General features: G+C 29.0%; 1 protein-coding gene across 2 annotated transcripts in view; it reads right to left on the bottom strand.

Annotated features, from left to right (window-relative positions):
* Positions 1–10968: 10968 nt before the first annotated feature.
* The window catches only part of LOC106871014 (uncharacterized), a 28625-nt gene continuing 24173 nt past the window's right edge, over positions 10969–15420 (bottom strand). For both annotated transcript variants that reach the window (XM_014917270.3, XM_052978573.2), the window contains one exon: positions 10969–13478. In XM_014917270.3, the coding sequence (XP_014772756.1) occupies positions 12628–13478 (851 nt within the window). In that variant the 3' untranslated portion in view covers positions 10969–12627. The remainder of the gene's footprint in view (positions 13479–15420) is intronic.

The raw sequence follows: 15420 nt of genomic DNA, 5'->3' as shown, positions 1-15420 counted from the left end.
TTATAATATTATTAGGGACAAAATCCAAAATTACAGGTAAAAAACTCAATTAAAATCAATTTATAAAAAATTAAAATTAAATTGAGCCTTATAGATAAAGTATATATAAAATATATATAGTTTTAGGGAAAATAACCAATTTTCAAGAACTCATCGATGAAAATCCACTATCACATATAGAAAAATTAATAATTAAAAGCACAATAAATGAGTATAATATAAAGTAAAGTAAATATCATAAGATAAATATAATAAAAAGATTACACGTGTTTCATAACCAATTTTCAAATAGAAAAGAAATTTAAATCGATTAAAATCAATTGAAATTATCAAAAATAAGTTCTATTCAAAAATATAGCTACTCGTCAGATCGTAAGTAGAACAATAATTATATATATATCTCAACCAACAATAAGTACCAAATGAATTAATATGAAATACTTATATAAAGATAGAAAAATTATTTAAAAAATATCATAATATCAGAATAATAACCATTCAATAATCATCCCTTCATCCATAATAATAACATGTATATTATATACAAAAAACATCTTACCTAAATTATCATTGTTTTAAATTATCATTGTTTTAAATACAAGTTGAACGAAGTTTAAGTTTAAAATAATAATGAAGATAAAATTAGTACATATTTAACCGGTGTAATAGTTAAAGCTATACTATTTAAAGCTAAAGACGTTTATTTAATTATGATTAAAGATCAATTGAATAATAGAAAAATACAAGATTATTTATTTCTACAAACGTAATAATAAAAAATATGAATGGAAAAAATTATGAATGAAAAAATTAGGAAAGAAAAAATTATTAAGAATAAAAGGTTAAACTTTATATATATATACAAAGTTTTGATTTAAAAAAAACTTTAACGATATTATAAACTATAAAGATTAGTAATTAATCAAATAATATTAATCAAAAATAATCGAAAATATATCAACACTATTCCAATCGAAGTTCTAATATTATGTTGAAATGAAACTATAACTTCTAAATAATATAGTGTTAAATAAGTTATCTATTAAAATAATCTATAAAGAATCAAATGAATAGTATAAAAACAAGAATACATATTATTTTCAAATAGTAGAAAATCTTTAGCAAAGTGAAAACAGTACTTATCCAAATTTTTCCGTAATTCAAACTGAAAAACTAAGACGTTATCTAATAGCTATAGCGTTTTAAGCAAGAGTTCGCGCGAAAATACTACGTTAAAAAAGAACGTTAAAATAGAGAATAGAATACGAAAGCATGAATGAAATAATAATACTTAAATAAATGAATGAAAAATTTAAAATTTATATAACTAACAACATAAAAAGAACAAAAAACTATAGTTATCTTATAAAACATATTAATAAATATTAAATTCTAATATATATAATAAATAAATAAAAATATTAATAGTCGTAAATTAAATAATATTATGAAATAAACTAAAATACTACTATTGATTTAGTCTTATCAAAATCGTAGTGTCATTGTAATATAAAACCTTAAACTTACTAAAAAATTAACCTACCAATAAAAACAAAATATAGCTACTAGAGTAATTAAATAGATACCCCAACACACACCCTAATACATACATACATATATACATACATACATACACATATACATATATATATATATATATATATACATATATATACATACATACATATATACATATATATATATATATACATACATACATACACACATATACATACATACACACATATATATATACACTTACATGCATATACAAATATACATACGAATATACAAAATAATATACGTATATACACACAACATACACACATATATACACATAAACACTAATAAAAGCATATACATAAATAAAAACATACATACACATATATACATAAATACACACATATATATAAATACATATAATACATATAGACCAAAACATACATACTACCATAAATATATATATTTATACATAAATATATATCTACACATACACACATGTACCTACCAAAATATACATATAAAAACAAATACACTCATACACACATATAAAAATAAAGAATAATATATATAAATACACACTCATCCTCACATGCTCTCAAATATACATATTATATAGATACACATATACAGACATATATACATACACATAAAAATACACATATATATACAGAAAAAACATGCATATACATATACATATATACATATACATATATACATATATATACATATATATATACACACATACATAAATATATATATATACACCCATAAATATATACACCTACTAATTTATATAGACAAATTCCACACACTCACATATATACTTATACCCATATATATACATATATATACATATATATACACATTTACATAAGTACATACATAAATAGACATATACATATACACAAAAATACTCATAACTATATATATAAAAAAATATACAAAATATACACACAAATAAAAATTCACTCAAATAAATATATAAATAAGGAATATTCTAAAACAAAACTACACTCACTCACATGCACAATATATATAAATATACATCTATACTCACAAGTATATATCTTTATACATACATGTAAATACAAATATACACTCAATATACACAAACATATATTTAAAAAAAAAAAAAAACACATATATATACACTTAAACCTATATAAATACATACGTAAACATATATACATACACCTAAAAATATACATACTAATGCATATAGACTAAAACACACACCCTCAATATATACATGTACATGCATATACACATACCCATATAAACAAAATAAATATAAAATTATTAGCTAAAGTTTTTATATAAATAAAGTAGTTTATGTCTACATTTTATTTTTCGTTCATCAAAAGAATTAAGTAAATTATTATCCTTATGAAATAATATCTCTTTAAATTCATTATTACATAAATTACAAAAGTTATTACCTATATGATAGGATTTAGCTTTACAAACTATCTCCCATTTTAAAATATATTTAATATTTTTAGCTTTAAGTTCCCAAATATATTTACTGAGGCCAGTAGAATTAATTAAATTTCTATTCTTAAATGAGTGCATATGTTGAGCTACTCTTAATTTAATTTTATTAGAAGTCGAACCTATATAAATCTTATTTAAATTATAACCATAATGTTTATTTTCATTCAATAATTTCACTATACATTTATACACTACATCTTTCAAATTACATTTATTATTAAAATTGCATTTAGTTTTATCTAAACATGTACAATTAATTATATTCTGGTCAACATTATTACTATTAAAATTAATATTAGAATAATTATTAAATTTAAATTTGTAGTAATTATCTAACTTAAATTTATTAAAAGAAGAGATAATATTAGCAACATTATTAGTAGTGGAATAACCTACACCAAAATTATTTTTAGAAAAAATATAATGATATTTTTTATTATTATCTTTAAGGAATAAATCAATAACTTTAAAAACTTCATTAATAATGTTAGTTTTAACTTGAACACCGTATGGAATAATTAACCAGAGTTTGTTCTTATTATAGATATTATTGAATTTATTATTCGTATTATTAAATTTATTATTATCATTAAAAAAATTAAAATATTTAAAATTGTTACCATTAAAATTAAGTTTATGTTTAGGTAATTTATTATAATACCAATTATTCTTATTATTCTTATTATTACCTAAGAAGACATTATCATGAGTATAAAAGTTATGTTTATTAAAAAGGCCATTATTATTATAATTATTATTACTACTATTATAAAAATAATTCGGATTATTAAAAAATTTTATATTATTAGTATATCCCGCTTCTTGCAGGGCTTTATTATAATAAGGTGCATGTTTTTCAAAAATCTCTATATTAGAAGATAGTAAAGATATTCTCTTACCTATAGTAAAAGTTAAGGATTTTTTAACTGAGGGTGGGTGATTGCTTTTAGCATGAATGTATTTAATATTTTCATTAATCTTATGGTAAGGTTGGGTATTACCAGTAGATAAATTAAAATTAGCATCTAAATAATTAACGTTATAATACTCATTATAAATAGTAATCTTTAAACCATTTCTTTTAAAAAAACTATATATTCTCTTCTTATATAATTCTAGTTGTCTATTAGTGCAATTTTTAGTAAGTAATAAAAGGTCATCCCTATATAAACCACCCTCCAATTTTAAGTTTTCAAGTTCAAGTTCAGATAATAAATATATACCTACTAAATCAGTTACCTGTGCTGAATCAGGCGCCCCCATTGGTATATCAAAATAATCTCTGGTATCTTTTCTAGCCCACAATTTATTATCATATTTAATCAATGATTTTCTAGCCATTTTAACTACTTTTACTTCATCGTTAGTCATACCTACTTTCTTCATAGCAAAAATTAGGGCCTTATTTAGTACAATTTCATTTATAGAAGAATAATAATTGTCAATATCAATTTGAATAAATTTATACCTATATTTATCATTAAAACTATTAAACCAATTTAAAGTATCTACTGTGGAATTCCATAACTTAAGATAATTAATTCCATTTAATTTGTTAATATATTTATCTAAAATTATTTTACTTAATTTACCTAGATCTGACTTACAAGGACAAATAAGCCTAACTTTAGGGTCAGAATAAAAATTATCTTTATGGTCTTTTAAAGTAATTCTAGGGTGCATCGGTACATAAGGTTCTGTCTTACTATCAAGTTCGTATTTAAACATTATTAATTTAGAGGCCTTATTAATCAAATTTAAAGTATTTTCTGGAACTATCTTATATTTCTTATATAATAAAGGTTATGAAGGGTATTGGAGTCAACCAAACCCTAAAGATACAGGTAATACCGAGTAAGTGCTGTATACTGACTGGTTTTGCCCTCTGACGTGGTTGCAACATGAGTGGGGATTATAACCTGGGTCGTGTATTAGCGTGTGTATATATAAAAAAGAATAAGATAGAGACCAGTGGCAAAGGTAGAATTATATTTTATGTATAAAGTCTATATAATTCTACCTTTGCCATTGGTCTCTTTATCTTATTCTTTTATATATATATATAGAGAGAGAGAGAGGCTGTTCTATTAAAAGTACAGAATTTGAATTCAACATCCAGGTGCAGTCGTGGCTGTGTATTGAGAAATTTACTTACCAACATGGTTCCAGGTTCAGTCCCATCATGTGGCATTTGGACGAGGCCAACCAAAGTTTTGTGAGTGGAATTTGGTAGACAAACTAAAAACCCACCATGTGTGAGTGTGTATATATATATATATGTGTGTGTGTGTTTGTGTCTCCTCGTCTTTGTATCTCATGAGTTGTAAAATGATTGTCACTACCATACATGCAATGCCATTCATTTCCAGTATTAAACTCATTATGATCTCTTATTACTTCAGTATCACATTAAATCTATAATCCATTACATGACCACTCTTATGTTCATTGTACATTCATTAGGAACAAAGCTAAAAACTCTTGCATCCAAACTTTTCAACTGATTGGATACTATTTGGTTTTTGCTAATGTATAAAAGAGTGGACATTTTTTTTTCTTTCTTCTTTCAGTCACTGGACTACAGCCATGCTGAGGCACTGTCTTGATGGGTTTAGCCCAAAAAATTGACCCCAGCATTGTATTTAGAAGTTTGGTACTTATTCTGTCTCAACACTAATTGCCAAGTAGTGGTGAAGAACAAACACAAAGATACAGACACACATGTATATATATATATATATATATATATATATATGTATATATATATATATATATATATATATATATATGATAGGCTTCCTTGGTTTCCATCTACCAACTTTACTCACAAGGAATTTGTGACCCCAGAAGTCACTTGCCCAAGGTGCCGTGCAATGGGACTGAACCTGAAACCACATGGTTGAAAAGCGAACTTCTTAATCACACACTCATGTTTGCACCTTACATATCATCATCATTGTCATTTAATGTCTGCTTTCCATGCTGGCATGGGTTGGATGGTTTGACGAGGGCTGGCAAGCCAGAAGGCTGCACCAGCTCCAATCCAATCTGGCAAAGTTTCTACAGCTGGATGCCCTTCCTAACGCCAACCACTCCGAGAGTGTAGTGGGTCCTTTTTATGTGCCACTGGCACTGGCAGTGACCATGCTTGAATGCTGTTTTTTACATGCCACCGGCACGGAAGCCAGTAAGGTGGCACTGTTACAAAGTGAAATTACTAAATGGGTATGGATAAAGCTACTAACTAATGGATATTCATATCACTAACTCATGGTACTAATGAAAAATCTCAAGATTAGTTGTTTATTTTTCTAGGTTCTCATTTCCAATATTTCAAAAGATTTAGTTTTTATTTCTTATTGGGAGTTATTTATATGTACATAAGCCTAGGTTAGCATTGAATACGCAAACCAACTTTTACATGCTGAAAAAGTTTGTTTCTGCAATTAACATTCATTAGTTTGAATAGATATACTTTGAGAAAGATATTAATGATGATCTATCCTGATGCAGTATTGGATTTAAAAGGTTGATAACCTTAGTATGGTGACCAAAATAGACTGACCAGTATTGGGTACAGAAATTTTTCGTGCTGTAGACTTCCTCTTATAGAAATGGAAGAAATTACTGAAGGAAAGTAGTACTTGAACTATTTTTCTTGGGGACCCTGCATCAATTCACTCCAATGTGCACATGTGTAGATATGCAGTAGGACTTCAGCCCCACAGTGTGGCACCTTGGGCAACCGTCTTCTACTATAGCCTTGTGAGTGGATTTGGTAGATGGAAACTGAAAGAAGCCTGCTACATATAATATATATGTATATACACATGCATGTCTTTGTATTTGTACCCCCATCACTGCTTGACAATTGGTGTTGGTGTGTTTACGTCCTTGTAACTTGGTTCAGCAAAAGAGACTGATAGAATAAGTCTTGGGGTTGATTTGTTCAACCAAAACCCTTCAAGGTGGTGCTACAACATGGCTGCAGTCAAATGATTGAAATAAAAGAATAGCAAATTAAACAGTTCGAAATTATGCTTTACTCAAAAAAAAAAAAATGTAAAAAAACTTAATCTTCAATTAGTATTAAAACTTATTTCATGAGTTTGTATTTTACTGATGATATTTTATTTCAAGATCACTTAATTCTCATTACATTTAACTGGTAATTAGTTCCAAAACATTCTGAGAATTACCTGTTGCAATAGTTTACCTTTCTATTAATAAGATCAATCCCCACTCCTTATATATCTGAGACTGTAAGGTGAATGTTAGGTCAGCTTGCTTATTACTACAATTAAGTCTTTGCCTACAGAAGACAGGTGACATATTTGTCTGTTTTTGGACAGCATGTCAAGCATTGTGAAATAATCCAATAAACCTCTCTACACACAATAATTCAAATTAACAAGTGTTCTTCTATATGGTCACTTGACTTGCTAGATATAGTAACCAAATCTCCTCCAAGCATTGAATGTCTTAAAAGGACACATTCAACAATGTAGTTTTTGACACACTGCCTTGAAAAGAAATCTGATGTTCAGATGGTTTAACCTTTAAACCAACTATTTTTTTTTTCACTTGTTTCAGTCATTAGATTGCAGCCATACTGGGGCACTAACTTGCAGGGTTTAGTCAAATCAACCCCAGTATTTTTTTTTTCTAAGCTTGGTACTTATTCTATTAATTCCTTCTTGCCAAACTGCTAAGTTATTGGGATGTAAACAAACCAACACCAGTTGTCAAGCAGTGCACAGACACGTATATATATATGATGGGTTTCTTTCAGCTGTCTCCACTAACAAATCTTTGCCCATTGTGCCAGGCAGTGAGACAACCCAGATCCATGTGGCTGGGAAGCAAACTTCTTAAAATATTTCGTTTTATGTTCAAACCATCCTCTCACACCTATTCTACAATGCTACAGTCATATCATTGAAATCTCAAAGGTACAAGATAATGCATTATTAATTGAAAACAAATGTAAATAAATAAACATTTCATTTGACAGAGTAATCTGAATACTAAAGGGTTAATCATAGATCTGCTAAGTAAGAACTGACATGGGTTTAAATACAACCCACAGCAGAAGAAAGACTATAGAAAATAACAGGCAGATTTTCCATGTTTTAAGTAATGTATTTATTTGTTATTCAAATATACTTTGTTAATCTGATAAAAGCATTTACATTATTCATTATTTTTAATTTTAAAATGGCAGTGTTCTTTCAAATTATTGGTAAAGAAAAAATATAAGTTTAAGTGAACAGTGTACAGTACAAGATGGATAATAAACTAACCATATTTGTCACACACTGGTCATTACCAGCTGTACTAAATTTCTGAAACTAGGCTACTTAATACTTTGATGCCATGTCAGTGTTTCAATTGTATGTAAATTGAACATTCAGAAATACAAGTACAGTAAGTAATGACCATGTCTTTCCCTAGGACATTAAGCAGTGTAACAGAAGTTAAGTAAATACAACCATTTGCCATGTGTGAGAAACTGGTAAACACTGCAGAGAAAAGGGCCCCTAGCAATTCATTTCCTCTATTTGGTTGATTCCTAGTTGTAACTATTTCATTTTACATTGCAATGTTTTTGAAAGAGACATGACCATCACAGCTTACTCTTTTCACCCTCCTTCAAAGTCAATAGGTATTTTCATCTATATAGATTATTTATCCGATTGCATTATTTTCCCTTTATTTATGAAATAAATTATAGAATAACGAGTTAAATTCATACAAAAACAACAAATGAAAAATATCTTAAGGCAGAAATATATTATGTATTTTTAATATTAACTAGTTAACAAAATGTTTAGAAAAGTAATTTTGAAAAGTTTTAGCACATGGTGGCCTTCAAGTGGTACAGACAGGAATTTTGAAAACCTTCATGTATGCATACAAAATATTGAGATCATAAGGAAGAAACAAATTAATCATTTTGTGACCATATTTTCAAATAAAACATGTTGTCAATGTATTTTGATTTTTAAATTAATCAGAAATTTTGGTAGATTTAAATACAGTAACAGACTTGTCTATTAGGCTGGTGTTTGGAACATCACTTTACAAAAGTTCTGCGATAATTAAGTTTCAATATAAATATGACTGTTAGTATCACAGAATTATAGGCAGTCAAAAGCTGGTCAATATCAAAAGGATTAAAGAGAAAAAGATGGAAAGAGCAAACTGTTACTCAGCCAAAAGGAAATTTTAGTGCTTAACTGATGATTGTGTGTACATATTAAATTCTAACTCATCAAATCTGCTGTATGTTCAAGCATGGAATTTACTTCCAACCACAAGGTTGCAGATTTAAACCCAGTGTCTGATACTTTGAATGTCTTCTACCTTAGGCACAGCTCAACCAGTACCTCATGTCGTTAACAAGTTTGCTTTTCAGTTACATGGTTTCAAGTTGGTCCCTGTGTGGAACCCTGGGTGTTTTCTATAGCCTAGGGCTGACCAATACCGTGCGACAGAATATGGTAGATGGAAACTGCAGGAAGACATTTTATATATGCGAGATGGAGGGTGAAAGTTGATATTCCACCTTGTTACAGTGAAGCTGTGCAAATGTTGACATGAACAGTTGCTTTGTTCTCTTGAAAACCTCAGAATTAAGAAATTCCTAACTTGAAAAATAAATTAGGATTTTTTTTAATTATTTTTTTTTTTGTCACTAACATTAATAAATGTATAAGATATTGTTTCATTGGTTTTGTATGAGTTTAACTTGTTGAACAACAGCTATGCTTAAAAATGTGTTTAATTACTTTTGGAGGAAGATCAAATCCACAGCCCAAAGTAACACCTTTAGAACTATCTAGATATCTAACAAAACAAATTTTAAGATGATTATAACTTTTGAAAAGAGTTTCAGTGATTGAATTATAACCATGCATCACTTCTGACTCAACCATCCCGACGTTCTATAATCTCATTCAATCAATGTTACTTGCTTTAGCTAACCGAGGGAAAATGTAAAGTGCATGATTAAAAAGAAATATTGAATTCAAAACAAATGAACATATATATACATATTGTAGTAATCACGTACTGAAATCCATTGAAGTAACTAGAACTGGGACAAATTAAAAAAGCAAATCTGGACAGTCAATAAAAGTTCTTTACCGATATGACACTTTTAAACAATGTCTAAAGGAATGATGGCAAGAAGGCAAAAGTAGCAGGGAGGAAATCTTGTTATGGTCAATAAATAAAAGTACTAGTATACTGAGATCAATTCAGCCAACTATATTGTATTCTCTGAAAAACAAAATGTCTTTGTACCTACATAACAAACTAATACTTATATTTACTGAGAGGAAAGAGGGTCAGAGATCAGGAATTCATTAGCAAACACAAATAGGGGTATGATCCAAGCCAGCCAAATCTGAAAAATAGTTTTGATTCCTGGTTACTCTCATCTAACACCAAGAGATTATAAATGTATAAACATCACACTTGTGCCTCTTGCAGGAGGTTCAGTGTTGAAGTGCCTTTTCATTATGAAACAGGTGTACTCAAGTTTTTGAACAGAATTAAATATATAAACCTTTTAAAGGGAGATCATTGATAATAGACTTTTTTTTTTTTTTTGATATGTAAAGACTTGAAAAAGTAGAGAAAAATGTTATTGACATTTTATGAATTATTAACATAGTTCCTAAAAGAAAACCAATATACAGATCTTTCCTTTTATTAAATTTCAATGATTAGAAAGATGTAAAGAGTTTCCTGCATAATTCAGGATTGCCAAAAATAGTAAGTATCTCGGCAAGAGACAATCTCTTTCACATAAGTAATACATTTTTGTTTAATTTTACATCAACAATGGATTAAAACTTATTAGCCTAAAAGAACATATTAGAATAATACTTAAAAGTCTCAACGACATCTTAATAATTTAATAATAGGAATCATAAAAAATGTAAACAGGAAAAAAAAATCTCATAAAATGAAGGAATGATAATTTATTTTGTACAAGAGCAATGCATAAATATATTTTATGATAAATACAAATAGATTTTTGATGGAAAATAGAAACTTTTGTAAGCTGAATGTTTCCTAGAGAAACATGTTTGGTGACATGAGATCGAGCTGTAGACAATTATAAAGCAACAATTTAAGTAAAAAACACTATTTCTCAATGATTTTGTAGGTGTTTTTTTTTTATAACCATGAAACAGTTTTGTATGATAAGTAAAACTTATAAAAGATTGTCATTGTTTACTTGTTAAAAAATTATGGCTAAAAATCATCAAAGTTGTCAGTTAACTTGATGATGGGAAAATTCTTAAGAGCTGTATTTTAAACCTTCTATATATGTTTTAGTACATGCCAAACGAAGCAAGGAAGTGTTATAGTTGACTGAAAAGATGAATCGTATATTACTGGTGCTTATTTTGCTGATCTTATAGAGATTTTTAGTCTACTAATATTAATCAGCACCAAATGAAAGTAAATCCCAACATGATTAAGAGATAGAATAAAACTTGCTAATTCATTTATTCAATGTTCAGCTGTTTGATCTATTTCCATAGTATTAAACTAAACATGTATTTATTTAGTTCTACCTCAAGTTAACCACGCAATTTGTGAAAGTTATTAAAATACCTTTAGAAGTATCTTAATCATTCAAACTTTTAATATAACTGAAAAATGCAAACATTTGCCAATAAATATTTTAAAACATAACCGATAAAGAGTGTTTATAAATCACCATTAGACAATAAGAGTGACAACAGAAAAGGGGAGTATTATGAACGAAAACCATACAACTGGCTTAAAACCCTCCAATATTTGACTAATGAGAATGCATGTAGAGAAACTCTGAAAGGGGTATAGCTTGCTGCAGAAAAGAGTTAACCCCCTTTGAACAATACTTCAAAACTGTGTAGTCTCAAACCAGGTCTTATGTTTCAGACTGACTGATGAAAAACATTTTTTGATGCAAGATGCATTAATGATTATTAGATGGATCAAACCTGAATTTCTAATCCATCAGCCCCACCAAAAAAACTTTATATGCATTAATTGCAAAAGTCTAATAAGATTCTTTCTCTTTTAAAAACATTTCTGGAGGTTTCTTGTGGCATTTTAGAAATTGGTATTTGTAAAACCAAAAAGCTGGCTTAAAATAAGTGGGAAAAAAAAATAAAAAAATAAATAAATACAACTGACCAAAAAAAAAATAAACCTCCAGTATTTACTGACTAATAGAATGCATGATGAAAAGTCCTTGGAGGAATTTAGCTTCCTGCAAAAAATACTGGTTTTTTAGAATAGTTTTTTATACATACAAGTTTACCCTACATAAAATACAGAGGAGAGAAAAGAAAAAGTCCTCTGAATATATTACTGATAGTTTGGTTTTAAGTAGCTTAACTTTGAAAAGAGTTAACAATGTGAGAATGAAATAAAACAGTGAATTACTTTTTAAATGGATATTATACACATACCAGTAATAATTTTATTAAACAAGCAGGTGTGACTGGTTTTAGATTATTTTAAGATTTTATTTATAATAACTTTTATTTTTATAAATCCCATATTTATACATGTTAATATGTAGATTTGCTGTTTATGTATATTTTCGTACACACAAACATTTCAATCAGAATCAGATAAAACAATAACTTCTTTAGACTGAGCAATAGCAGGCCACTTTTGACTGCTTCTAACACCATAACTACTACCCGAAGTCACTTGATAATTCTGACTTTGATAATTAGTCTGTTGTGCAGTAAAATATTCAGAATTACTAGTCCGATTGTTCATGCTATATGCTAAAGAAGCAACAGAAGCAATTTTAAATGAGACACCATCAAAATCTTGTTGCTGAACCTGAGTTTTTACTTCCATACTAAGCTGCATATTGCTTTGAGAAGAAACATACATTCTTCCTGATGATAATGATGATGATGATGATGTGGTTGTCGACGATGATAATGAAGTGTTGGAATTTCTAGCACCAACTGCACATCGAGGCCTTAGTGGTATAAGAGATTGCTCTTTACATGTTGATGTATGAGTGTCTACTTTGTTGATTGGAATGCTGCAGCTTACACCATTTTCTTCAGATTCAGAAGAATCGAGATCGATAACTATCTTTTCACTCACATCTTTGCTCTTTTCATTGCTGGATTTGTCTGAATTGCTTTTAACCACTCTGTGTAAAGGTAACAAAGGTAGTGCCTGTGAAGAGCTTTTACCTTTAGGTGATTGGGCTGACATTTTGCAACCACGATTTTGTCTGCTCCTTGTCTTAGGATAACTGCTGGATGCAGAACTGTCAGAAATATTATTTATATCATTTTGAAAGTTGGTAGGTATTACCAACTTCTCTAATTGTACTTTCAAGTCTTTTGTGGGGGTTATTTGTAATGAGACGCTCCCTGAAGGTTTAGCTGTTTTGACTTCAGTAATGTCATCATCTTCATCGTCATCATCCAATGCCATTACTGCAGAAAACAAACCAAAAAAGCATTATTATTACAAGTGACCTATACAATATCATTTGAAAATTCTTATATAAGCAACTGGCTTATTAAGCTAACCACATATGGATCTTCAGTTACAATCAATACCTACATCAGACAGAACACCATTCACAAAGCTCTGCATTAACTGGATCTCACAAAATGTGCTCTAAAGGCTGTTGAGAAAGCTAGGTATAGATGAATGGTGTTGGAGAGTAATCTGGACCCTATACTAGGGTACATATAAGCAAAAGGAGGATTGTCAGTAAATTTAGAAAGGAATTTTGTATACAGGTTGATGTTCACTAAGGCTATTCTTCAGTCTCTCATTATTAGAATCTTTGAGGCAAAAATACATGAGCAAGTCTGGACATCCTTTAGAAATCCTTATAAGTACTCACACGGAAACAAACCGCAGATGCATGAGATGCACTTGAGTAATAAACAGTTGAGGCATCTATACATGGTTCAGTAGAAGTCTTAGATAATTTTTGCTACCTTAGAAGACAGTACTGAAGATGGATATAATGCAGATATAATTTCAATGAATGGCAGTATAAGAATTTCAGAGAATTGTAACAAGGGTTTCTTATACCATTTAAAAGATGAACTATATGAAACAGGTAGAATGATAACATGTGGCTGGGAGACAAGGATATTGTGAGCTCAAGATTAATTAAAATTGTAGAAGTGAGCAGAGACAATGACTGGGCATAAAATACATCAATCAGTATGTGCAATAGATGCAGATGCACTGATAAGTGTTTAATGTAAACAATTGACGTGCACCATTAAACTGAATGTGGAAGGTATTTTTGCCGCAGGCAGGTTATGAAACACTTGCAGACAACTGGAAAAGTTAAACCAGAGAATGTCAGGCTTCGCAAATAACATGAGAATGAAAATGAATGTTAGTACCAGTGTTATACATCCATACAGATATAGTAAAATAATGATGATGGAAAATCAGCAAGGAAAAACAGTCTATCCAACAACCAAAGAGTCTATTCAGTTTTCATACAAAAATTGCACATTTTGCTCTGAAACTCAAGGTTAATATGTCAGAGAATGATGGCTAAACTACTAACTAAACAATGACATGTCAGGTAATTTCAAATAATAATTAAATAACAAGGAAAATTTTTTGAAATAAGTTTCAAGTTAATTTTCCACATTAGCAAGGGTTATACTAGTAATTTCATAGACCCACACATATCCTATACATTTTCTGTAGTGTTAGAAAAGTAAATAGACAAAATAGCTCCATAATTTCATTTCAATATTTTTGTCAGTTATTTCTGCTCTACCATCAAACACTACACATTTAAATAACTATAACATCTTCATCGTCGTCATCATTTAATGTTTGTTTTCCAAGTCAGAAGACTGCACCAAGCTCTACTGTGTGCTTTGGCATGGTTTCTATGGCTGCATACTCTTCCTTAATGGCAACCATATCCCCAAAGTTACAGGGAGGTGTATACAGTGAAGTGGACCAGGGATTGGAGTAGGTGAATGATTGCAAAGGGGGTGTGGGAGATAGAGGGTAGAGGGAATGCAGTGAGTGGATACAGGGAGAGGGAAGAGCTATTAGGAGGCTACCATAAAAAACCCATGTAAATTGTGCACCTATATAATTTACACAGGTGATTTTCAGGATAAAAATCAATAACAAAAAGCTTCTACTTGTAAAATTCGTACCCAAAAGTTTTCAGAATTGCCAATATAGCCAGGAGGAAAAGGTTTTCAATTTAGTTGTATTTAGCATAATTTCACTTAGATTTTATTAAATTTTCCATTAAATAAAAATAATTTCTGTTTAACAGGTATTACATTAAAATCTATTAAATTACGAAGTATTTGTGTTGTCTATATAAATAAAATCAGTTTTGCGGGGACTGACACATGTCTGTCTGTTTTACCT

This window comes from Octopus bimaculoides, chromosome 2 (assembly GCF_046866305.1).
Source record: "Octopus bimaculoides isolate indiv1 chromosome 2, ASM4686630v1, whole genome shotgun sequence".
NCBI classification, from domain to species: domain Eukaryota; kingdom Metazoa; phylum Mollusca; class Cephalopoda; order Octopoda; family Octopodidae; genus Octopus; species Octopus bimaculoides.
This window is presented reverse-complemented; position numbering and strand designations above follow the sequence as displayed.